Raw genomic sequence first — 25137 nt, 5'->3', positions numbered from 1 at the left:
TCCAGCAAGATGTTTTCCCAGTTTGGGAAACCAACATCCAGCCTTTCCGTCCTGGGGACTTCTGATGCAAACGAACACACTAAAGGCTCTTCTGAGAAGCTCAGAGGGGAGACGATCTGTGTATGTGCCTTGAGGCTAGTTTTTCCCTCTTATTTTATCCCAGGGCCCTTTTAGCACCTTCTGAAAGGGTGCCTCTCCCTCCCCCCATCCCACCAAGGAGGTGCTGGGATCAGACCTAACAAATCCTCTCTAATCCAACTCGAGAACTAGCTTTCCAGTACAAGTAGGTCAATCTGAAGGCCGAATCAATAATAAAGGCCGTGCATTGGATTTTAATGCAACTTTTACTGTAATTCCTTTTTGTTTAAAGTACTCTTTAGGATTTACGCCCTTGCTGAAGATGAAGCGTGACTGTTTGGGGGAATGTGTGCTTGTAACAACGCCGCCTGCACCCTGTGCTCTTGGGAGCCGTGCTTGTGCTTCTCCATCAGTGACACGGGGCCTTCTTGAGGACAAGGGCATCAACAGGAAGACTCCGTCCACTCCCTCCACGGGGCGGGGAGCAGCCGCTCCCCACTTCCCCTTCAGTAGTTCTGAGATACGCTGTCACAACGGAAACCCCAGAAAAAATGAAACATCCTCACAGCCCTTGGCAGCACTAAGGCTCCTCAGGTGTATGCCGTTGCTTTTTTTGTTTTTCTCTTTGAGCAACATCTGTTCTGAACGTCAGATTAGCTGTGTCTCTTGAAGGGGCCCATGAGCTGGCTCTGTCTCATCTGTCACAGTGAGGCTGCAGGAGAGGGGCTGAGGGGGCAACAGTACTAACAGGGTCTAGACCGGTGCCCCAGGGAGCTGGATGACGCCAGGGGACCAGGTATCCTGAGATGGGCCCTAATCACCTATTTCAGAGACTTGAGAAAAAAGGCTTCTGAAATCCTTACGCTGCAACTCTGGAACCCCGTCTCCATGGCCTCTCTGTGCACCTTCTAAACTCACTTCGCCAGGAAGTCCCAGGTCTCTGTCCCAGCAGAAACCCCACCTGTGAAGTGGTTCGTTCTCTTCTGCAAAGAATGACTACAGAGCTCGGGTGAATTTCACTTCACTCTGCTCTGAGCAAAGGGCTAATGTTCCACAGAAAGGAAACAGTGACCTCCACTCTGCAGAAGCCAGAGAAACAACTGTGGGGAAGACTTATTTCTGCAGCGTTAGGTGACCTTCAAAAGTGATAGCCATGAAAAGCAAGAGATGCTGCCAGGCCCCAGCTCCCCGGAGGGCAGCTCTGAAAGGGCGCCGGTGGCACTGAGGAAGAGAAGGAACAACGAGGTATTCAGGACTGGGGAAGGGTTCGGGGATGAGGGCTGGAAGGTTAGACTCTAAAAATCTGCTTTATCTCCTCCAGGTGTTCTAAGGGCTCTGCCTTCACCCTGTGGGCACCCCGACTGCTGCCCCCACCCAGCCCTGGAGCCCCAGGCCGCCACACCCCACGACCTGGTACCTTGCTCCTCTTCACGTAGGAATCCTCTTCATAAACATCTCGGGACAGACCAAAATCCGAGATCTTCATCCTGCGCCCTTCGGCTACCAGGACATTTCTGGCCGCCAAGTCCCGATGGACGAGCTGCGAGGAAGACAACAGCAGGGATCCCTGAAACCCCGGCCCATCGCAGGCAGTTGGAGGGGCCAGGCTGGGGCAGCACACACCTTCATCTCGGCCAGGTACTGCATCCCCCGCGAGATCTGCCAGGCGAAGGAGATGAGGTCGCCCATGGTCAGGGCCCGCTCCTCCGGGTTGTCCAGGTAGCTGGAGCTGCGGTTGTCTCCGCTGCCCATGTAGCCGGGCCCTGCCTTGCGGCTTTCTCGGAGGAAGCCCCGCAGGGAGCCGTACTTGGCGTACTCCACGATGAGGAGGAGCGGCCCTGGGGGCAGAGGGGCTGGGCTGTGGGCTGAGGGCCTGTGGGGTCCCCGCAGGTGCAGGTCAGGCAGAGCACGGGGAGACCGCGGGGCCCCGGGGCAGGCCCTGCACCCTACCTGTAAGTGGGCAGACAGGCCTGCTCTGGGTGGCAAGTGCCTGGGTTCTGGCAGCCTGAGAAATGATTTAGGTCTCGGCTCACTCTAACATCCCTTGCTCTCCCTGTTGCTAGGGCCTGTGCCAAAGCCAGCTTCCTGGGGGGTTGAACATGACCTTCTCCCTGGTGCCCAAGGCAGGCAGTCACTGTGTTCAGTGCTGCCCGGGGAGGCACCCCCTGCTGCTGGGATGCCAGGCCTTTCCTGCCACAGCATGGCCTGGAGACGGCTGATAGAGGCAGAGGGTCTGGTGGGCATGTGGCCACCTGCTCCCTGTTCCTGCGAGCCCTCAGCAGCTCCTGGGCTGCGGTCCTGCCCTAAGGCCGGCCCTGAGTTCCGCTAGTGCTGACCAGTGTCTCTGCTGTCCTTTGCTCCCTGTTGGCTCCCTGTCTCCCTCGCACCCCAGACACATGTACCCACACACACGCAGTGAGAGGCCCCTAAGGATCAAAAGATCAGGATGCTGTTATGTAAGAGATGGTGACAATGCCTTTGCCATGCTGGAAGTTATGGCACACCTAGTCCCCAGTAGGTACCCAATAGGCGGAGTCCATTCCTGGAGCTCCCTGCCTTGCGGGCTCTGCCTGGGGCAGGGTACTGATCACCAGAAGGTCACCAGAGACCTCCTGGCAGCCCCAGCAGACCCAGAGAGCACACTTGGAGTAGAGGCCTTGTGCAAGCACTCATGTAGCACCTCTCTGGGCCCCCTCAGTGACACGTGAGCTCCAGGCAGGGGCCAGAGCTAGACACCGTGTTTCTGGGAGGACAGAGGACAGGGGCCAGGAGGAGGAAACGATGAGGAAAGGGGGAGGAGGAATGGGGTGGCCCAGAGTGCCCTGGCCTGTGCCCGGCTGCTGCTCAACCCCAGCCAGCCTTACCACCCTGGCTGCAGGCCCCGTACAGCTTGATGACTTGTGGGTGGTTGACCTGCTTCAGGAGGTTGAACTCTGACTGTAGGTCCCGCATCTCACTTGTGGAGGCGTTCTCTGAAATGCACGTAAACAGGACAACTTGCAAAGCAGTCCCTTCTGTTAGCTCCTTCTGCAACTCCACTGAGCCAAGTGACCCGCATCAGGGATCTGCACAGACCCCAGGAATCTCCTTCACAGACACTCTACCCAGGTTCAGACTGAGGCCTGCAAGGACCCCACCGGTTGGGGCTGCTCTCAGCCCATGGGGTGGTCAACAGCGGCTTCATGTGCCTCTGGGGAATAGGAAACCTGAGAAGCACTCCAAGTGAGCAGGACCTTTCCAGGAAGAGCCTCCCAGGGCTGGGCCATGCTTGCAAGTGGCATTAGTTCCCTGTAATCGCCATCTCTCAAAGGCAGTGGTGCACAAAGATCCCCTCATTCATCCTTCTGGGAAGGTAAGAGGGCTCCCTGGTGTCCCCAAACACTTGCTGACCAAGCACTCAGCAGTGGGGTTGAGGCACAAAAGTGAAGGCTACAAGACTTCACAGAAGTCTCTCGCCATGCTGAGGTCGTGCGTCCAGAGAGCAGAGTTGTGCTCAGGCTCCCACCAGGAGATTGGGTATGGAGTTATTCTGAGTCACAAGCTGTGGCTAAACAGCCCTCCTGGGCCAGCTGCCCCACACCCACTGCCCAGCTGTGCCACGCCACCTCCTCGGGCTGCAGACCTGTCTGCAAATGAGAAGACAGCTGGGAGATGGGGCATCGGGACCCATTGGACCATATATGGGTGGCCTGGGGCCAGTCTCAGTATGCCCCTTAGGCCTTGGGTCTCATAGGCAAGGGGGGACGACCCCAGTCTGAGGGCCTGGGTAAGTATCCAGAAGCATTCTGCGCTGCGTGGCCCCCTGACCGCTGAACCTATGTGTGTACTAGCTGACTTGCGCCCACTGCTGGCCACAGAGCCCGGCCATGGCAAAGGGCTGTCTACCCAGTCTCTGCTGAGAAACATGAGTGAGTATGCCAGGCTGATAGCAAGACTAGGGCAGGGCAGGCCTGCTGAGGGGCAGTGGGGATTGGGCAAGGCAGGGCCCTAAGGGGCAGGGGCCAGTCCTTACAGGTGGTCTCTTTACCAGGACCCCAGTTGAATTCCTGGCTGAGAAGAAAGAATGGGGCAGACTGGGGTGGGGAGAGCTGTCAGTTCAAAACTAAAAGTGGTTTTAACTTAAAACTTGGATCTTTACCCAACATTGGTACAGATGCAGCACCACCACTCCTGAACCTTCCAAGGGAGGAACATCCTTGCTCTGCTTCTCCAGGGGCCAGCCGGGGCCACATCATCCATGGTGGGGGTCCCCGGCTGCAGCCACTCAAGGGGGGCAATGGGAGCGCTCTCCAGGAGGCACGAGGCTGGCCACGGGAGCCCTGGCTGTCGCGGTGGCTTTATCCACCCCGTGGGGCCCCGTACTTGTAGGTACTGCCTGGACAGGTACCTTTCAACATCTTCACAGCCACAGTCGTGTACCCCGCTTTGCCTTTCAGCCGGAAGGCCGTTGCCTTGACCACTTTTCCAAATTCGCCTTCTCCCAGAGTTTTGCCAAGAACCAAGTTCTTCCGAGGGAATTCCCACTTTGGATCCTCCTGTGATGGGTTTGATGGAAGGGAGAGAAGAGAACAGGGAAGAAAGATGGTGAGGATTAGAGGAAAAGAAGAAGGCAAGACCTGTTCAACAAGCTCCAGTGTGCAGACAGCCGACTGTCACCTGAACTGGTAGGTTATAGTCACCAAAGGCAGGACCCACAGTCAGACCCTGAGGTGCCGTTACATGACGTGTCTCCCTCATAGGAAGGCAGGCGTTGCCACAGACCAGACTAGACTCTGTAGCCCATACCCTCACTGGTCCCCGTCTACTGAAGATGCCCTGGGCCATCCCAGCTCACGTCCTTGTCTCTCTAATGAGGGATTCAGGGCTTACTCAGCACGCACAGTGCTCAGCGGGGAGCATGTCCTCTTCCCTGGGAGTCAGGCCCAAGCCTCTCAGCACTGCCTCTGCTTTGGACACAAGCCAGCTGCCCAGGCCCTGGTGTGCCCTTTCCAGTGACTCTCAGAGAACCAAATTGACTCCAGGGGCCCAAGTTGCCTACCAGCCTAGGACCCCCAGCTACAGGTCAAAGTATCCAGGGCAGCTCCTGGAAAGGTACCACTGTGCTCCTTGGGAACCTCCATCCCAGTATGTGGAAGAAGCTGTCCCTCCCACAGGCACAGCCATTGCCCTGAACCTGCACACACCTGCTCATCACGCTCCCCGCCACCTGCCTGCCCACTGAAGTCCCTTCCATACACCATGCCTGTTCAAGACCACTCTGGGATGCCTTCCTAGACCCCCAGCTCGGCACCAGGTACTTGAACTCTGACTGGGGATGTGGAAGCCTGACAGGAACCTCCCACCTGTGCCAGCACTGGGCGTCCATCGCCCCCAGTCTCACTGCAGCTGTCTGTGGGTGTGTCTTCAGGTACTGCTCAGGATGTGCTCTGCCAAGCTTGTCTAACAACAGAGGCAACACTGCTGGGGTCCCACTGTCCCTCGGTGACCAGAACCTCGCGTTCTAATGTCTGGGTGCAGAGGCAGCATCGTCTCAGCACCATGGCCAGGGGTGCCAACCAGCCAGCTCCTGGCGTCCTGGTGTCTCAGGTTCCCCAAGAACCCACAGTCAGGGCCAAAGTTGACATCATCATCGCTGCTCTGGTGTGCTCATCTCTACACTGCACTGGATAAGAGTTTAGTCGACTGTACACAGAGACTGTGCGAAGCACATGCGGATGTCACTGATTTGATTCTCACAAGAATGTTAAAAATCATTCTCCCAAAGGGAACCCTCCTGCACTGCTGGTGGGAATGTAGTTTGGTGCAGCCATTATGGAAAACTGTATGGAGAGTCCTCAAAAAACTAAAAAGAGACCTATCATATGATCCAGCAATCCCACTCCGGGCATATATCCAGAGGGAACTCTAATTCAAAGAGATACATGCACCCCAATGTTCACAGCAGCACTATATACAATAGCCAAGATATGGAAGCAATCTAAATGTCCATCGACAGATGACTGCATAAAGAAGCTGTGGTATATTTAAACAATGGAATGCTACTCAGCCATGAAAAGAATAAAATAATGCCATTTGCAGCAACATGGATGAACCTGGAGATCATCATTTTAAGTGAAGTAAACCAGAAAGAGAAAGACAAATATCATATGATATTACTCATATGTGGAATCTAAAAAGAAAAAAAGGACACTATGAACTCATCTACAAAACAGAAACAGACTCACAGACATAGTAAACAATCTTATGGTTACTGGAGGGAAAGAGGGTGGGAGGGGATAAATTTGGGAGTTTGAGATTTACAAATGTTAGCCACTATGTATAAAAATAGAGTGAAAAAAAGTTTCTTCTGTATAGCACATGGAACCATGTTCAATATCTTGTAATAACCTTTAATGAAAAAACAATGCAAAAATATGTATGTATATGCATGACTGGGACACTGTGCTGTACACCAGAAACTGATGTGTTGTAATTGACTATACTTCAATAAAATAAAAAAAAATTCTCTCCACTTTATATAAGAGAAAACTGAGTTCAAACAATCGAGTAACGTGGCCAAGACCTCAGAGATGATCAGCGTGGCCCTTGGGCTTCAAGCCTGGCTCTGGTTGCTCTGCACCCTGGGCTGAAAGCAACGTGGGCTGAGGATGGTCTGTGTCACCTGGCACGAGCCCCTGCCAGCACCACTCTCGCTGTGTATCTCACTACACATGGCTAGGGTGGATAAAGGAATCAAATGGCTCGTCCCAGAGGCCTGGATGGAGGCTGAGATGCTGCTGGGGGTGGGGGTTGGAGACCCTGCCTGCTGAGTGACTGGACTAGGAAAGGCAGGAGGCAGGCGACTGTGACCACATCTAAGAACGGTCCTCACAGCCAAGACCCTCGCCAACGGGCGAGCACCCCTTGGGCGGCACCTGCTAGGAAACTCAGCTACCTCCCAGCCCAGACCGTGTGGACCGCCAGGGCCCTGTGGCCCCTGGGTGCTGAGTTTCCTGCCTGGAGGCCCCTGCCAAGATGTATACGCTGTACTGCTTCCCTATCCAGCCTTGTGGGCAGAAGAACTTCTGCTCCCACTCACCCTCAGTCCTCCCCCCAGGCCCAGCTTCCAGCTTCTTGGGTGTTCCCAGCAAGATCAGTGAAGGGACATGGCAGGTTGAGGAGGGGCCTGGCCAGGTCAGGGGTGGTGTCTGAGAAGCACATGCTGACCGCAGGCCCAGGTTTCCTGCCTGGGAGAAGAGGGCTCTGGAAGCTTGCTGGCTCTGGCTGGTACTCTCCCTTAGTGGGCCAGTCGTGGAGCCTGGGGGCCGGAGGATCCTCAGTGTCCCCAGTCCTGCTCTCCATACTACAGACAGACTCCGTTTCCTGCTGCTGCCACCCTGGCCAAGCCGCTGCCTGCCACCATCTCCCCTGAATGGGGACAAGCCTCATCACCCACCCCTGGACTCTGCAACAGAGTGGCCTGCGGAAATGAAGGCCAGGAAATGTGCCGCCAACCCTCAGGGCCCTACCCTCTGAGAATGAAATCCACATTCCTCCTCAGGACCTCCCTGCACCCTCCATCCTCCCCCCACCAGCCCTTGGGGCACCTGCAGGATAGCCCCCGTCAGGTACAGCATGGCCTGCCCTCCTTTTATCCTAACAGCCCAGATCCCAGTCCGTTTAAATCAGCACCCATCCTCCACCCTGATCCATGCCCTCCACTCCACCTGCCTTCTGCCCTCCATGGAAGGCAGCTCAGTGAAGGCAGGGGGTTGCTGGAATGCTCAGTGTCTTTCCCGTGGGCAAGGATGCATCAGCCACTCGTGGGCTGCAGGACTCATGGCAGCACGAAGCCTGGGTGCCCCGTCCCCTCTCACCTCCCAGCTGCCTGAGACCCGAGGCCAGTGCCACCTGCAGGGCCCCCGGGAGGGGCTGCCTCCCCAGCCCCGAGGCCATGTGTGGAAGCTCACCGGGATCTTGAAAGTTTCCACAGAGACCTGGTTCTCCATGGAGTCAGTCGAGGGCCGGCGGGTGCCGGATGAGGAGTAGCTGACCGGGAAGGCCTGGGCGGGCCGTCGGAAGGTCATCTCAGCGGAGGCAATGGGTGGCTTGTGGGCGTTCTTGTGGTAGCGGTGGATGCAGAAGGTGGAGAGCAGCACAGACACGATGAAGGAGAAGAGCACGGCCACCGCAATCACCGTGCGGCAGAGCTCATCACACAGCAGGTCTGCGGGCAGGGGGGCTGTGAGAGACCACACTTCGGGAGGGGGGCCCCCCGAATACCTACAGGAGCCAGCACAGCTCAGCTGTCTAGCCTGCTGTGCCCAGGACAGCTGGGAAGGTTGTCACAGTTGTGACAACCTGTGAGCAGCCTGGCAAGTGCTACTGGTGTGAAGGTATGAGGGTAACCTGCAAACACTCCAATAGCACCGACCCTGAGGCAGGTACTGTTATGCACATTTTTGCCATCAGAGACTGTTAAGACCCCCTTACAGAAGGGACAGGGTAGCATAGAGTTGAAGCAGCCTGCCTGGAGAGCAGAGGCAGTGCACCCCTGCAGGCGCCGTGCACGGAAGCCAGCTTGCCCATGAGGGCTGGCGGGAGGTGTAGCTTTTCCTCTTCATTCCCAATATCCTTTGTATTTTCTTTATATAAAGAGGGGAGGAAATGAAAGTGGCTCAGGACCCAGGGCCACGCAATAGTCACCCAAATACCAGAAAAGTATCCCTGGGTTCGGGCAGGAAAGCTCCCCATGTGCTCAGTGGGGCACCTGCCATCCTAGAGGGAGCACCTGGAGGCTCTGGCTGGAGGGTGGGGACCCAGGCGGCCTGTGCCATGGGCCCAGCAGAGGCCCTGCACAGGGACAATCCAAGCAGATGCTGAGTTATTTGGTGGAAGAACTAATTTTCCAGGCCAATCTTTATCATAGAACTTTGGGCCAGAAAGCAGTCTCAGAAGCCCTCACCCAGCTCCCTGTCTGCACAGATGGGGGAACCAAGACCCAGAGGGAAGGAAGAAGGTCTCTTGGGTTTCCTTGCCTTCCTGCAATTTCCTCCCTTGAGCGATGGGGCTCAGGGAGGTGGGGATCCCTGCCCAGCTGGCGCCCCCACCCGCTCACCCTGGCTGTCTTCCGGCTCACAGAAGCACTTCTTCTCCTCGGGGAAGCAGTTGCAGATGCCGAAGCCAGCTTTAATCCCCCTGCGTTCCCCTGGCTCATGCCCACCGATGATGCTGCCGCTCCCTGGTGACAGACACAACCCACTCAGCAGCCCCCTCAGCCTTCAGGGCGACCTAACCAGCCTGGACCACCCAGATGGGACTGTGAAAGGCCCCTCCCCACCCCATGTCAGCACCCTCTGGCCCAGGGAGGGTAGTGAGCTCAGAAGTCTGGGTCACCTGGGCAGAAGGCTTAGCAAGACAGGCCCCCAAACCAGTTCCCTGGCTACAGCAGGCGAGAGGAGGAACCCACAGGCTACCCAGGACCCTAGGTGAGGTCCATGAATGGTTACTTTTCAGGAGCAGAGAAGGGGCTGCAGGGGCAGCTGGGAGCCAGTGGAATGGGGGGCAGGGAGCTGCACCCCGTGAGTTGGCCAGGGTGACACCGGAAGTATGAGTCAGGCCACCAGGCTTGTTTGGGGAAAGGAGAACCCTTTATTCAAATAAAATGTTAGAAAAAGGCTCAGCACATGAAACCGAGGTGCGCAGCTGGTCTGGCTGAAGTGCAGGTAGGAGTCCAAGTCTCTTTAGCTCGGCACCCCCACTCATCCCAGGCTGTCCCCGCTCAGGTTAAAAATGCAGGCTCAACGGGCTGCTTACGGAGGCAGTCCTGGGGGCAGATGTTGGCATCTTTGCTCTCCACGGCATCACAGTGGCCATCGGGGCAGGTCTTGATGCTGGGGGAGCAGGTGGAGAAGTTCCTGGTGATCCCTAGACACACAGCAGGCAGGTTACCACCGCTGGGAGCACCTGCCCTGGTTGGACTGCCAGAGCCAGGAAGGCTGCACCTGAGGGTCTCCCAGGCACACCCTGCCCCGCCAAGGAGGAGCAAACTGAGGCTGAACAGGAAAAAAAAAAAAAAAAAAAGAACCCACACACAGAGCCCTGCCAGCAGGGGCATCCTTGAGGAGAGCTGGGGGTCCAGAGTGTACAGGGCAGCCCAAGTGGTGAGGGCCAGAGGGATGGGAGAGTCCCAGGGGTGTGCCTGGCCTCACGGCAAATAGGCCGGAAGAGACCAGACGAGGCTAGGACCCTCTCAAGGCCGCACCATACATGGGACCCTCATAAGGGTGAGTGTGGCTGGGAGCCAGCTGCTGTCCATGCCCAAGCCTGTCAGCACCCCCCCTACTTGGGGCCACCCTCCCTGGGCTGGGACTGCCCAGGTGGAGGCTCTCTGTCCCCTGCACATCCCAACTTCGGCCCAGACCTTCCCAAGCCCAGAGTGAGTCTGGCCTCAGGCACCTGTGATCTCACAGCGATACACAGCCTGAACGTTCTCGTGCCACCCACTCCCGGCACTCACGTCCACCCGCTCCTGGCATCAGGTGCCATCACAGGGGACAAGGCGTTGGGGAACAGACTCAGAGTGGGGGAGCATCACAGAGGCTGGCAGGGCCGGCACAGGCCCCGTTTCCACTCAGCCATTATCACCCCTTTCCCTCGCTCTCCACAGGGCCCACCTTTGCCGTCTCCTTGTCTCCACTCGCACCTGCCCGTCAGAGAGCCCAGGCCGCCGCATTCCTCACACTCGGGCCGCCTCTTGCTGACCGCGCAGGACAAGGGGCAGCCTGGCTCCTCAGCCATGTCTGGGGATGGAAGAAATCAGGTCACAGGGGGCCAGCCTGTGCCCAGTGTCCAGCCAGCACCCACGCGTTGGGGCAGCACTGGCTGAGCTGCCCCAACGGGTTGAGCCCAGAGGGGAGGGAGTGACTAAGCACCAGGGTGCAGGGCAGTGATGGGGCCTGCTGGGGAAAGGGGCGGCACCACAGTCACAAAGCGGGGTCAGCTACTGGGTTAAGTCTGGAGGGAGGATGCGAGGTGGCCAGACTCAGCCAATGACACACAAGACGCCCAGTTAATCCTGAACTTCAGATAATAGTCAATATGTGCTTCATGTTAAGTATGTCCCTAATATCTTGGTGACATACTTGTAAGTTTGTTTTCTAAGAGACCCTGCAAAGGTTGCATGGGACATACTTATACAAAAAAAAATTGCTTGCTGTTTACCTGAAATTCACATTTAACCAGGGCCCCCTATGTTTCTGGTCCACGTCTAGAGCGCGTTGACGGCGGTGATGGAGAGTAATGACCATTGACAACGCAGTCACTCTGGGCTAAATGGTTTCTCATCTTACAGGGAAGGACGCTGAGGCTCAGGGAAGCTGCCAGTTTGTGTGGGGGAGCAGGACCAGGCCCCTTCTGTGTGGGAAAAGCCTGAGGCTCTATCCTGCCCTGACCACCCCCACCCTCCACGCAGCCCTGGCACTCACATGTCCCCTCCACGGTGACGAGCAGGGCGGCCTGGGCTTGCCTGCGGGTCGGCCGGTCAATGGCCATCACCGTGTACTGGAGTTGGGTGCACTCGGGGCGCTGCAGGACCTCGGTGTCATTCACAAACAGGGTGCCCGTGGTGTCCTCGGCCGAGGTGACCATCCCCAGCGCGCTGCAGTTGGCACTGGGTAACTGCAGCTTGTACTGCACGTGGATGCCGCTGAACTCCTGGCAGTTTTCCACACAGACTTTCCCAATCTAGGCATGGGACCCAGGGAATGCCTTAGCTGGGTGGCTGGAGGCAGACCCTGGCAGCCTGAGTCCCAGAAGTCTCCTATTCAGCCCAGGGATGGCAGCCTCCCTGAACTCCCCATCCTCCATGGCCTGGGAACTTGCAGACCCATCTGCCTGCCTGGCCCTACCTTGCCCAGGATCACATCACCATCCACCCTTGCTGCTGGGAGCCGAAGGTGTAAGAACACAGGGAACTCAGCTTTGATTTAGTGGCTGGCCCTCCCGGAAGATGCTGACTCATTCAGGCACAAAGGCTGCCCGGATGCCTACTATACACCTCCCTCTCTTCTTTGGGCCAGGCCAGTTTTCCTCTAAGAACTGCCAGTTCCCATCCTCAGCGCATGTGGCTGGGGTGGTCCAGTCCCTGCCCAGGTCACCTGCCTGGTTAGTCAGAGTACGGCACTGAGGGTCACTTGATTCACACACCACAGTTATTTGTCCCACATGGGACCTGGGGGCCATGCTGGAACTTGGGCTGGAACCCCTGAGAAAGAGGGGATGCTAGGCTGGCAGCTACAGCCACTGGGGCCAGGAACCAGGCAGTTGAACTCTCTTTTTGACCCCTCAGCCACTCGAGTTACAGTTAGGGTTGCAGTGGCTAGGAACCAGGAGCTGTGACTAGTCAAGGCTGAGGTCTGGGGGGCCTGGTTTAGGGGAGGAGGGCAGGGCCCTGCCTGCAGCCACATACCAGACCCTTGCTCAGCCCTGCTCAGGCCCAGGGCAGAGCCAGGCTCCCCCAAGGCCATGCCTGACACAACAAATACACCTCCCAGTCTCCAAGCACTTCCCCATACAAAGGGGGCTCAATTCCACTCTCTCCTGTGATCCTCAAAATTGCCCAAGGTCACTATCCTCAATTTACCATCATAAAAACTGGGGAGAGGGTGAGAGACCACAGTGAGTCTGAGGCTGGACTGGGACTCAGGTCTCTGTGGTCTCCTGAGTCTGTCGGAGCACAGATGACCCACCTCCAGCAATGCCTGGTCCCCTTGGCCCCTCGGACACCCCTCAGGCCCCTCTGCTTTGTCACCTCCCACCATCCTTGACCCCTGACTCCATGAAAGGCCTGGGGGTAGGTGGCAAGTCAGGGAGCTTGGATGTGTTCAACGGTGGGTTTCTTAATGTGCTGGACCTGGGTGGCTGCCAGGAGTGGAGGGGGGCATGGGAATCAACTGCAGAAACTGGCAAAAGCCTTGGGACAGTAGGAGATGGCTTTAAACAGGACATTCTAAAGAGGATGTAGCCACAGCTGCTCTACTAGAGAATGCAGTATGTTAAGTCACATGCATCCTCTGACTGCAAGTAAACTTTAAAAAGTGCTGAAGAGAAACATTTGAGAAAGAACTGCACCAAAATGCTAAACACTGATTGATATGGGAAGAAAAGATCACTGTGTCTAGCCCTTACCTTCTTTGGCGAATACTTATTACTTTTATTTTTTCTACTTCTAATCATTATTTTCCAATGACAAATGCAAAACAAGTTCCAGCAAAGGTAACTTGCAAGAACAGTAAAAGGTAGAAGCGCTCCCTGTCTTTCCCTGCAGAGGGCGCCACTGTTCACCGCTGCCTGTACGTGCACCCTGGCAAATTTTCAGCAGTGAAGACTTGTTTTTGAACACACGGAGCCACGTGAGACCAATATTTCTGCAAACCGTTCTTCACTTAATTCACCAGGAATGTCTTTCCAAGCCAGCATACATAGATTTACCTGGTGCTGCTCTTACATTAGTGCAACATGTGCTTTAAAGATACCAAGGAAGGAGAGGGCAAAGAAGGGGGCCCACGGAGCCCACCAGCCCTGCTTGCGACTGTCCCACTTTCCACGGCCCCAGCCTCTCTGGCTCTGGGGCACTCCGTGTACTACTTAGCTCACGGAGTTGGTGGCATCCGCCCCTAGCCCTGCTTGAAATCTGCTAAAGGGAGCACCCCACCTCCGGAGTCCCCCACCCCTCCATGCCCTTCCCCAGGCAGGCAGCAGGTCGTGGGCTCACCTGGGCGAAGCGGCGAGCCCGCCTGCTCACGGCAAAGGAGTAGTCGCTGGGCAGATGCAGGCTGACGGGCAGTACCGACACGTTGAAGTGGAGGAGGAGGACGCCCTCCCCGGGGCCCTGGAAGTCCGAGTCGTTGACCAGTACAGCCAGCTGCACAGCACGGCTCTCCGAGATGGGGACGCTCCGGTTGAGAACCAGCCCTGCGGGTGGGGGCAGTGATGATGGGAGGGTCCCTGCGGGTGGGGACCACTGTCCCTCACCACTGCATGCCTCTTCCCAAATACATTCCCTGCACACACACACATGCACATGTGCAAACACGTACTTTCATCTACACGGTGCACAGTTAACAAATCTGGCAAGAGGCACTAAGTTAGAACTATTACGTGTTAGTTACTGTGCTGAGTTGGAAGCCCAGAAGGCCCTTCTCAGCTGGGACATAACGTGTGTATGTGGTATATGTTTTGGTGGGGAATACACACGGTAAAGACCTGGCACCACAGAGGCCCGCCCTGGGAAGATGTGCTGGCCCCTCCAGTTCCCCTAGAAAACTTGTCTCAACAGCAGCAGCCTACAGTGGACCCCTGGACTCTGCAGGCCTCCAGCCCCCGGGAGTTTGCACACTTTTGTGCACCTCCTGTGGGCTGAGGCTATGGTTCTAGTTTAGACTGAAGGAGGGGCTCTGGTGCACACGGTGTCCAGTGTGAGTGTGCCAGGGCAAGGATGACATTTTCCCTCATGTAGGACAAAGGCCTTTCAAGGCTTGGTGGGGGCAAGGAGGATGAGAAACAGATAGGATCATTCCAGGCACAAAGGGGTAAAGGCACTGGTGATCCTGGTTTTCCATGGAAACAGATCCCCCAACAAGGATCCAAGTCCAAGTGGGGTATTTGAAAGGTGATCCTAGAAAACATGGGCAGGAGGGGAGGGGAGGGAGGCAGGGAGTCCTGGCAGCTCAGGAGGATGTCCTGTCCTGCAGGGGAGCACCGTGGGACCTGGAGCTAAGCCTGCAGGTGGGTGCATTCCAGGAGCCAGACAGGACAATCACCTCAGAACCCCCCAACACCCGGGCATAGAGCTGCTGTCGTACACCAACCCCTGTTCATAGAGAGGTTCTGAGGGGGGAGGGGGCAATAATCCCTGGGCATTCGGGCACCTGGAAGGTGGCAAAGCAGGTGCCAGGGGCCAGAGGAAGACTCTAGGTGATGACGTGTTACAGTGAGCAGTGAGCCCCAGCATGGTTAGCATGGGGAGGTGTGGTGGGGTCCTGCCAGCGTTGGTCACGGGGCAGTTCAGGGAGAGAGGACAGCCTGTGAAAACCCAAGGAGGCTGAGGTAGGACCAGCAGAGACAAGGAAGGGCTGGGAGGAGGGATGGCAGGGACGGCTGCCAGGGGCTCAGAGGACCAGGACAGGTGTCTGTGTAGGCAGGGTGCTGCTCAGCCCAATAAGAGTGGGCCACCGGTTCCCTAGGGGGCCCAGCCAGGCCACACCTGGCCTCTCTTACTGTAGTCATGCACGGTTGCGCGCACAAAGCTGCCGTTGGCCTGGGCCAAGGTCTCGTTGGGTGAGTGCTCTACTCGGAAGGTCTGGAGGGCCCAGGCGTCCCCAGGGAGCAGCGTGCTTGTGTACCGTCTCAGGAGCTCCCCGGATGCTGGCACCACGTCTGCATCGAAGACACGTAGTGTGGCCACCACTGTGCCCTGCAGAATATGGGCGCATAGTGCCAATCAGAGCTGCTAAAGCCAGAGGCTGTGCAGGAGGCAGGTACTCCACAGATGGACAGACTGACCTGGGTTCAAGTTCTCGTGGGGCCCCTAGCCAGCCTGGCTGAGTTACCCTTCCTGGGCCACTGTGCCTCACCTGTGCAACAGGTGTGAGAGGCATCTACAGAGTTCCCATAAGAATGGATTAGAGCAGATGCCCTGGGGCTCTGCTGAATACCTCATCCACGTGCCCATAAAGCAGAGCAGTGGCACCCCCACTACCCCCTGAGGAAGCAGGGCCCCACAGGGTGGAGGAGTTAGCTCACTGTCATAGAGAGTCATGGCAGAGCTGGGATCTACACCCAGGTGTCCACCAGAATGCTCTCCTTTAAGCATCCTCTGTCCACCAGGCTGGAGAGGGGCCGGAGGAAAGTTCTGAGCAGTCACAGGGCATCTCTGCTCTCGCTGCTAACCAAGACTCTGCAATGTCACCACAAGGTGACCCTGCCAGGCTCATGAGACATTTCACTACGAGATGTGCTTTCCTCCAGCCCACCCGTCTACTAAATCTGCTCCTGGAGCGCCCAGAGAAGCAGGCAATGACAACATACTATGTCCCCGTCCTGCCATTGCTCCCGCTGGCTGGCTATAGCTGCAGGATAGCCCGATACCCAGCAGGTGGCAGCCACGCTCCAGAGTAGGGCGGGGCCGCGATGGGCGGGGCGACGCAGGGAGGTCCCTGCCGGATCCGCTTGCTTGTCTTTCTCCACTCCCGGGTATCCTCCATGAATTTCAGTGGCCCTCCTTTTAGGGGCTGACAGCCCGTGGAAGAGCGTGCCCTTCCGGGAGATGTCCTCTCCCCCTCCTCCCGGCAGTGCGCCCCGCCTGCGCAGCGGCACAGCTGCGCCTCTCAGAGGTGAGACCTGGGGATTCTCCCGCAGCGTCAGACACAGGCTGGGCACCCAGGGCCTCCAGCCTCCCAAGACAGGGGCCAGCTGGGTGCTGGCGGGGCTGGCCACCTCTCTCCTCCTTAGCTGTCCTGGAGGGCGACAGAAAACCCCGACAGACTGAGGGACAAATGAAAGACGAATAACTAGACGACTGGTCAGCCGCGTGTCTGGATTTACAGCTGAGCCGACCTAGGAATAAATGGCGGATGGAGAGACCTAGACAAGAACAGACAAGACGACAGACGGCAGACAAGCACATGGGCGGGCGGATAGGCACCTCCTTCCGCTTGAACTCCACTACGGCGCTGGCGGTGTCGACGCCCCCGAGGAAGGTGGGCGCTGAGTCGTCCTCGTCGTACACAGTCACGGGGAAGGGCACCATCACCTCCTCGTCGCGCGCGCCGACGCGCACGCTGCACACGGCCACCAGCTCATACTTCTCCCGCTGCTCGCGGTCCAGGGCCCAGCGCGTGCTCACTTCCAGGCTGTCCGGAGCGCAGCGGAAGGGCAGGCTCTCACCTGTGCACCAAGCAGACCAGGGACCCCGGGATGACCCTCGGGCTGGGGAAAGGGTGAGCTGCCTTCCTCGGGGGCCCGCCAGGAGTGGCGGCACGGGAAGCGGCTCTGTGGGCAGGGCTGGGGTGCATGCTGGCTCCGGGCCCTGCTCTAGTACTTCTCCTCAGCTCCACAGTGGGGCAGTTTGCAGTGAAGACTGCACTGAGCTTCACTGTGGCTGCAGCTTTCACTAGTGCTGCTGGGGAGGGGCAGGACCTGGTGGCCTCCATCAGGTCCTCATCCTGATCACCTAGGGAGGGCTGGCACCAGCTCAGCCAGGCTGCAGGCCGAGATTTAGCTCCCAGCATTTGCTGGTTTTTGAAAAAAAGTTGGAAATTGTTTTTTTAATTATGGAAGCAATATGTGCTCATTTTAGTGAATGTGAAGAATAAAGCCACCATTCCATCACTTAAAAACAAACACAGTGGACATCTGGTATGATTTTATGATAACATAAATATTTAATATTTATGACTGGTTCAAATCCCTGTCCTAAACACCTTTTGGCTGTGTGGCCCAAAGCTGGTCATTCTGTCTCTCTGTGCCTGTTTCCTCACCAGAAGATGAGGTGACAAGGGCTAAAGTGTCTGTTCCTCTCCAGCAGTATATTCAGTGACTCACGTATATTCCCACAAACCAGGGAGGCGGGAGCCAGTAACAACACACTCTTCAACCCAAGCCTGTCCTGGAATTCATCCTGTAGAAAGGGGAAACGCTGAAGGCTTGAGGGTCACACCAACCACCCCACAGTCAACCACAGGAGGGTCACATCAAGTCCACTCGGTGGGAAATCACATCAGGGAATCAAACGTGTGGCAAGTGCTTATCATATAATGTTTCCCTCTATTGTTTATGGTTATAAAAAACGCTCAGCAAAATTTATAAAAATTTTAGCGAAAAAGCGCAGCACACTAAACCAAGTGCTTTGCAGGCAATCATGCACAAAAACATGGCTGCTGCAGGGCAAGTGGAAGGATGCTGGGGGAGCATGAGTGACTACTTTTCTTTCTTTATTGAGATCTTTAACATTATCACCGTGTGTGTGCCATCAACCTGGCGTGAATCCAGGTTCTACTTACTAGCAGTCCAGTTAGTAAGTGTCCCTTTTCAGTCCCAGTTCCTTGCCTTTAAATGGCTTAATGGCACCTCACACGTGGCCGCTCAGCTGCCTTCTCTCATCTCTGCTGGGATCCAGCTCCCCAACCCCCACGCTCTTGGCCTCCCCAGAGCTGTCTGGTGGCAAGGTCCACTGTCCCTGCAGCTGCTCAGGCAGAATCCTGGAATCCATGCTTGGTCCCCTCTTACTTTCAACATCCACATCCAACTCCCTGGAAAATCCTGCTCGATCTTCCTTCAGAACACACCCAGAACCTGTCTACTTCTGGTTGCCCAGTGGCTTCCATCCTCATCCCTGTCTTCATCCTCTTGTTCAAAAACTTCTCCTGTAGCCTCCTATTTCCCCACTTCCCCCCTATACCACTCACCCCCAAATCATTTCTAACACAGCAGCCAGACTGATCTTTTAAAGGTTAAGTCAGGTCCTGTCAATGACCCTCCTCATTCACCTTCCATGACTCCCCTGTTCCTTACCTGGAAGCCCCTTCCCAGGAACTTCTCGGCCCTCAGTAGCCTCCACTCTCCCACTGTTCACTGTACTCCAGCTACACAGGGGTCCCACCTCCGTGCTCTCGAGGGGCTCACCCTGATTGCCTGGTACCCTCCTGCCTTTGCTGTAGTTCCCTCTTTCCCCGCCACCTGACTTGGGACAGCGACCTCCACCACCCCCGCCTTCTCAGCTTTATTTCCCACTGAGTCCCTTCAGAGGCCACTCGATTTCCTTAGCATGTGTGTGGTCTCCATTTCCCATGGGAAAGGAGGCTCCAGGCAGGCGGGATTCTGCTCTGATTTGTTCACTGTCAAATCCTTGGTCCCTGGAACACTGCCTGGCCATGGCACGCATACAAGAGATACTCCTGGACTTCTGAATGAGCAGATGATGTGCTGGTGGAGACTAACCAGGAAGGCTCGGGCCGAGAGACTGCAGCGCCGTGCCTGGCACTCACCTCCCAGGAGCCTGTAGGCCACGCTGACATTGGGGCAGAGGAACTGCACAGGCAGCAGGCGGAACTGGTGGAAGGTGCCAGGAGGCCTGTTTTCCCTAATGCGGAAGGACAGGCCTGTCTCGGGGAAGCAGAGCTCCCGGGGTTTGAGGGCACCACAAGCTGGAAAGGAGGCGTTGATGAAGGAGAAGTACACTCGGGCACAGCCCGGCCACTGGCACTCGCCCTCGCGAAGGGACGCTGGTGACAGGAAGACCTGGAGGTAGACGGTGAGCAGGGGGAAGCCGCCGTCTGCAGAGAGACAAGAAGTCAGTCCTGCTGGGGGTGTCACCTGCCAGGAGGTGGGGCACAGAGCCAGAAGGGGGCAGGAGCAGCTGGGCTGGTAGATCCCAGTCCTCACCAAGGTCCACAGGGCTCCGCCAGGCTCTCTGCCCTGGCCTGCCACCTCCCCCTCGCCCCCTACTGCCCTGGACCTGGGGTCCGCCTGCCTCAGGGCCCTGAACTCCTGTTCCCTCAGCCTGGGGGGGGGGTACTTCCCAGGCCCACCTCTCTTGTTACTCAGGTCACAGCTCAAATGCCTTTCTGCAAGGAGGTGTCCTGAGCCCTGGGCCTAGCACCAGATGGAGCACTTCCCAGGGCGGGGGGGTTCCTGCCACATGTGGGGACCCTCCGAGGAGTTTCATTGTGGACGCCTCTGCAGACACACAGAATTCCCTAGAAGCTAGGGAGGAGATTTCTGGCAAGTTCCATCATGGAGGCACCATAGCAACTCTCCCTCCAACAGGCCTGGATCTCAGCTGGGCGGGGGCCTCTTCCTGGGCCCTCCCTCGCAGCCCTAGGGAAGCGGCTGCCTCACACATCCCACATTCATTAGTTCTCTGTGCTTCATACTAGCCTCTCCATTCCTCCAGTGTCCTGCTGCAGTTAATAATTCTCCATACAAACTTTCCCTGTCAAATTACTGTGATTTCTCTCCTGACTGGGACCTGACAGGTGCCTGAGGCTGCTCTCCAATCATGAACGGGACAGGCCTCCTATTAACTCCGACCCTCAGCAAATTCCACTCTGGCCTCCACGCCAGTGACCCTGGTTCTTCAACTCCCCACTAGGGGCTTGCAATGAAGAAGGTGGCAACTAAGTATGTGCGGAACCAAGACCCATCTCCAGGAGCCAACTGGGGAGCCCTGGGAGGGGCATCTTTACTTGGGGACCCTGGCTTTATTGGCAGATGGGTACGGTCATTCTCTTCCTGCTGGGCAGGGCCACCTTCTCTGCATTCGCAGGCATGCCACCTGCCTCTGCTCAGCACATGGGAGCTCAGGGCTGGGGTGAGGCTCTACTGACGCCAGGTCTCTGTAGGAGGCACTCATTGCAGGGAGCTACTGGGTGTGTGATCACCATGTTGTGCCATGAGTCAAAATTCTGCTCCACAGCCCCCCTCCACCAAGGTACCAAGGTCACATGTGGCCTTCACTCTAGCTCGGAGCCCTGCTCTGTGGAGCTGGCTGGGCCCTCCTCCTGCTCCACTTTGCTCCCTGGGACCAGGCCCAAGTCCCCACTGGGTGCCAAGGGCAGCTTGCTGCTGATGGGGAGCATGCTATCTGTGGGAACTGCTGCTTCTCCAGCAAGTTCCAGATCATCTGTTAAATCAGGATCTTGGGGGTGTTTATAGCCCCTCTTAAGTCCTCTCTCACAATCCCAAAGCCTTGTTAACCCAACTGGAAAAGGCATCTGGATCCAGCCTGGAGAGAGCACCCAAGTCCTTCACGTGGGTTCTCCAAAATCCTGACAGCCTCAGAAGGCCCAAGGGCCCTTAGGTGGCTCCCTCACCAGGCTGGACACAGAGGCGGGCTAGCCTCATCTCACTCCTTCCACTCTCGCACGCAGGAGCCCTAGGGAGGCCACCCTTGGTGTGACGTGAGTTGCCGGAGGGTAAGACAGGAACAGGCGAAAGTGAGGTGGGTAGGGGGTGAGGTCAGGCATGCTCCCTCACTGCGGATGCTCAGCTTCTCCCAGGAGCTGTGGTCCAGGCTCCGGTTCAGGTAGAGAAGCCCCGTGTCCTCCTGGATGCGGATCCAGTCGTTCTCATGCAGCCGCGTGCGGTAGGCGCCGTAGAGGTGCTGGCCCAGGCGGAAGCTGGGTACCTCCTCGGGGACATCTCGCAGGGCGTGGACGTACAGCAGGGGCGTGCCGGCCGGCTGGTCCACGTACAGCTTCTCCCAGTAAGCATCCCTGGAGAAGTACAGTCCTAGCGGGGCTGCGGGAAGCAGGGGAGCCCGTGAGGGAGGGAGGGACGGTGACGGTGATGCCAGAGCCTGAGCAGGCCTCCCGGGCAGACCAGTGTTCCCCAGCAGCTTTATTTCACACTTGTTAAAATTATACATATATACCAGCAACAAAAACTGAAACATATAGTTTCTTTGTTTTCTTTTTTTTAAACATTTTTATTGCGGTATGATTCCTGTACAGTAAACTACACGTTTCAGATGTACACTTTGATGAATTTTGATAGATGTACACACTCATGAAACTACCACCACAATCAAGACAGCTAACATTTCCATCACTCTGCAGCAGGTGCAAATTTCACATTCCCAATGTATCCCTTTCTGCCCTCTTAACCCCCTGGTAACCATAAGTTTGTTTTCTATGTCTGAGTCTGTTCCTATTTTGTAGGTAAGTTTACTTGTGTCTTTTTTTTAGATTCTACATATAAGCAACATCACATAGTTTTTTTTTTCTTTTCCTGACTTCACTTCAAATGACAATCTCTACTTTATAATAGCTTCTTTGTGGACAAAAAAAAATCACTAATTTAAAACTCTGATCTTAGTAGGACTTTCTCATCTGTAGTCCAAAGAACATCAACACGCAATTGCTTGTATAGCAAAACACTCGCTGAAAACACACTGCTTTAAAACAGAAAAAGAAAAAGGAAGAAGTGAGGCAGCACAAAACAGTTGCAAGATCATGCTCCATTACCTGCGTCTGATAAGCACGTGAACCACTCAGCTGGGAATTCACGCAGGCTTCTGAGCAAATCACCTGGAGCCAGAGTTTTCAAGTGTACAAGACACTGCCAGACAAGCAGGCAGGCAGGAGTCACCAAAAATGAATAGAGCACTTTTTAAGTAACGAATCTTTATCTAAAGTCAAACACACTCCTACCATATGGGCCAGAAATTCCACTCAATTTATGCAAGAGAAATGAAAACATATGTCCATCAAATGACTTATTCACAAATGGTGGGGTTATTCACAGTGCCAATAAGTGGAAGCAGCCCAGATGTGCTCCAGTGGGTGAAGGAAAACAAACAGTGGTACATCACACCACGGAACCCTATGCAGCAAGGACAGGGCGTGAACTAGTGACACACACGACACCCTGGCTGGACTCACCGACTTTGTGCCATGCAGAAGGGGCAGGCACAAAAGAATCACGTGGCATGATGCTAGACTGATTTCAGGTGACAGAAATCAGACCGGATACCTGTTGGGGGTAGGGGAAGGCAACAGACTGGGAAGGGCAGGGGGCATGTTCTGGGGAACACAGAGGTTCCATATCCTGACAGGGGTGTGGGGCACACAGGCATATCCATTTGTCAACAGTGCATAGCCAAGATTTGTGCATTTCAACATGTGTAAATTTTGCCTAAGATAACCGATCATGAGGAGGGTGGATGCGACCATGGCCTTGCTGGGTGAGCCCACAGGGGCATGCATCCTACTACCCTGTGACTTTGTATATGTTCAACGGTTTTCATCATAAAACGTTTTAAAAAACAGAATTTTTAAAAAAGATGGATAACTGGGCAAGCAATGCTTAGAAACCATTAAAAACCTGTAAATACATCCTACAAAGTACAAAAAATACTAATGCACAAACGTTAGAAATACTGCACTTGTGTGTAATGGATTTCTCTTTTCAGTTTGTTTCCACCCACATCCCACTTCCTTTGCAGCCATAAGCGTGAGTGGCCGGTCCACTCTGCACCAGTAGAGGACACCGGGGGCCACCTGGGGCCACCTGGGGCCTCGAGGACGCAATTGGGCATGGGAAACAATCAGGTGCCAGATGGAGTCAGGGGAAGAGAACAGGTAGGACCTTCTGGGTCCCAAAGTGGTGAAACAGGAAGAAAACAAGAAGGTGGCTTGTGCTGTGGTGTTTCCCAAGGATGACCTCAAAGGCAGCCAGGCTGGGAAGGCCAGTGTGTGTTTCGTCCTGCCCACCCGGAGTGGGTGCTGCCCTGCCAGACACCTGCGCCACGGGAGTGAGGGGGAGAGGGAGGGAGGGGAAAGGGAGAGGGGGATGAGAAAGGCAGAGAGGCAGCCGGTGGTGGGGAGGGGAAGAGAGAGATGCTCTGGCCTCAGCCAAAGCCTGGCCCTGTGCACCCCACACTAAACAAAGAGATGGAGGGACAGGGTCAGACACATAGTGCTGACCTTTTAGGCCTTCAGAAGGTGTTTCCCTAGGAACACTGTCCCTGGAGTGGGACCCAGAGTTACTGGGAAGGGCTTAAAATGCTTAAAAACCATTAAAAACCTGCAAATATATTCTACAAAGCACACACACACACACAAATACAGCACTAAAGCAAACATTAACATAGCACAAAGCAAACATTAGCAATACTGTACTTGTGTGTAACCGATTTCTCTTGTCAATCCGTTTGTTTCCACCTATATCTGGCTTCCTAGTACAGGGCTAGGACCTCCAAGGAGATGGCTCTGTGCCCTGAGCCAGACTCTGTGCTGTGGCCTTCCTGCCTCATGGGGGAGGATCCACCCCAGAGTGTCACACAGCTTGCCATCCGAGCGGGAGGCGGCTCAAAGAGCCCCGTGAAGCAATCAGGGCAAGTCTGAGGAGGGAGCGCTGAGACCCTGTTTCCCTTACCTTGAGGTCCCACTGGCAGAGACCAACTAGGCAGAGCTGCCCCTATGGGGCTGAATGTCACCCGCCTCTCCCCACTGGCCAAGAGGACACAGGCTACCCCACAGATGCCCTTCAGGGCTGATTTCTTTGGGATTTAGTAGCTGACCCTAGCAGGATGGTAGGCAGCTCAGAGGGCTGTGTTGGCCCCAGTGGCCACAGGCTGGCCTCTTCCCTGATCCTGTTACAGGGCAGCCAGTGGCACCGGCTCAGAGCAGACCTCCTGCCAGCTGGGCCGAGAGTTGGGCCCAGCTGACAGGCCCTCCGTGGATCCTGCACAGCTAAGTCCACTCCACAGGCTCGCACTTCCTGGGAGAAGCATCCACACTCCCAAGGTTTGGGGGCCCAAACAGGACCCTACAACACTGCTCATGGCTGCTCCTGAGGCAAAGGCAGGGGTGCTTCCTGAGGGGTCTCCTCACCCCATGAGAGGGGAGGGACAGCTGCAAAGGGGTCCCCGATGCGGCTTGGCTGCCACCTCCCACCAGGAGTGTGCCATAGCGCCACAGTGCTGCCTGGCAGAGTAACCTGGGTCTGCCCTCCCCAGTGGGACCACCTCACTGAAACCCGAGGGGCTCCCGGCTCAGGGCAGCCCCCGGCCCAGCCCCAGGAAGGCCGAGTCTGGGAAGGCAGACTCAGAAGGGGGATCAGAACCAGGCACAGCCCTGCTGCCCCAGGACACGGGCCCAAATCAGGAGCAGCAACACAACTTCTTTTCCCTCCAAAGTTCCAAGAAGGTTGCGAGTCAGAGGGTCTATGGGGGGCTCTGAAGGTGGGTGGGGGGCTAGGGAAAGGGCCAGGAAGCTGATGCTGCTGCCCCGTAGACAGGCGGAGGAACAGCTCTCCCTTCCCTGGACCACCACCTTCTCCAAGGACTCGGCCCACTGCTGCCTCCTACTGCCTCTCCAAGGTGTGGTGTAGGGTGAGCACAGAGGTGGCACCTGCCTCTAACACAGCACGAGGCCGAGCCCCCACGCATACAGTGCCTCCCCGTGTCCTCACAGCCCCAGACGGAGGTGCCGATGGGACCACTGCTTTGCAAACACAGGCACTGAGGCAGAAAAAAAAAAGGTTGTTTGCATGCTCAAGGGCACACACGGACCGCAA

At 56.2% G+C, this 25137-nt stretch overlaps 1 protein-coding gene across 1 annotated transcript in view; it reads right to left on the bottom strand.

The window, feature by feature from the left end:
- Positions 1 to 25137, bottom strand: part of RET (ret proto-oncogene) — a 54255-nt gene that overhangs the window by 7950 nt on the left and 21168 nt on the right. The window contains exons 2-15 of the mRNA XM_072971086.1: positions 21094 to 21357; positions 19104 to 19391; positions 16763 to 17004; positions 15337 to 15532; positions 13832 to 14031; positions 11544 to 11802; positions 10734 to 10859; positions 9874 to 9984; positions 9176 to 9298; positions 8028 to 8284; positions 4466 to 4613; positions 2943 to 3050; positions 1702 to 1916; positions 1496 to 1618 (exon numbers count right to left, since the gene is read on the bottom strand). Coding sequence (XP_072827187.1) covers positions 1496 to 1618; positions 1702 to 1916; positions 2943 to 3050; positions 4466 to 4613; positions 8028 to 8284; positions 9176 to 9298; positions 9874 to 9984; positions 10734 to 10859; positions 11544 to 11802; positions 13832 to 14031; positions 15337 to 15532; positions 16763 to 17004; positions 19104 to 19391; positions 21094 to 21357 — 2660 coding nt within the window. The remainder of the gene's footprint in view (positions 1 to 1495; positions 1619 to 1701; positions 1917 to 2942; positions 3051 to 4465; positions 4614 to 8027; positions 8285 to 9175; positions 9299 to 9873; positions 9985 to 10733; positions 10860 to 11543; positions 11803 to 13831; positions 14032 to 15336; positions 15533 to 16762; positions 17005 to 19103; positions 19392 to 21093; positions 21358 to 25137) is intronic.

Source organism: Vicugna pacos, chromosome 11 (assembly GCF_048564905.1).
Source record: "Vicugna pacos chromosome 11, VicPac4, whole genome shotgun sequence".
Lineage (NCBI taxonomy): Eukaryota > Metazoa > Chordata > Mammalia > Artiodactyla > Camelidae > Vicugna > Vicugna pacos.
Note: the sequence above shows the minus strand (reverse complement) of the source record. Positions and strands in the feature narration are given on the sequence as shown.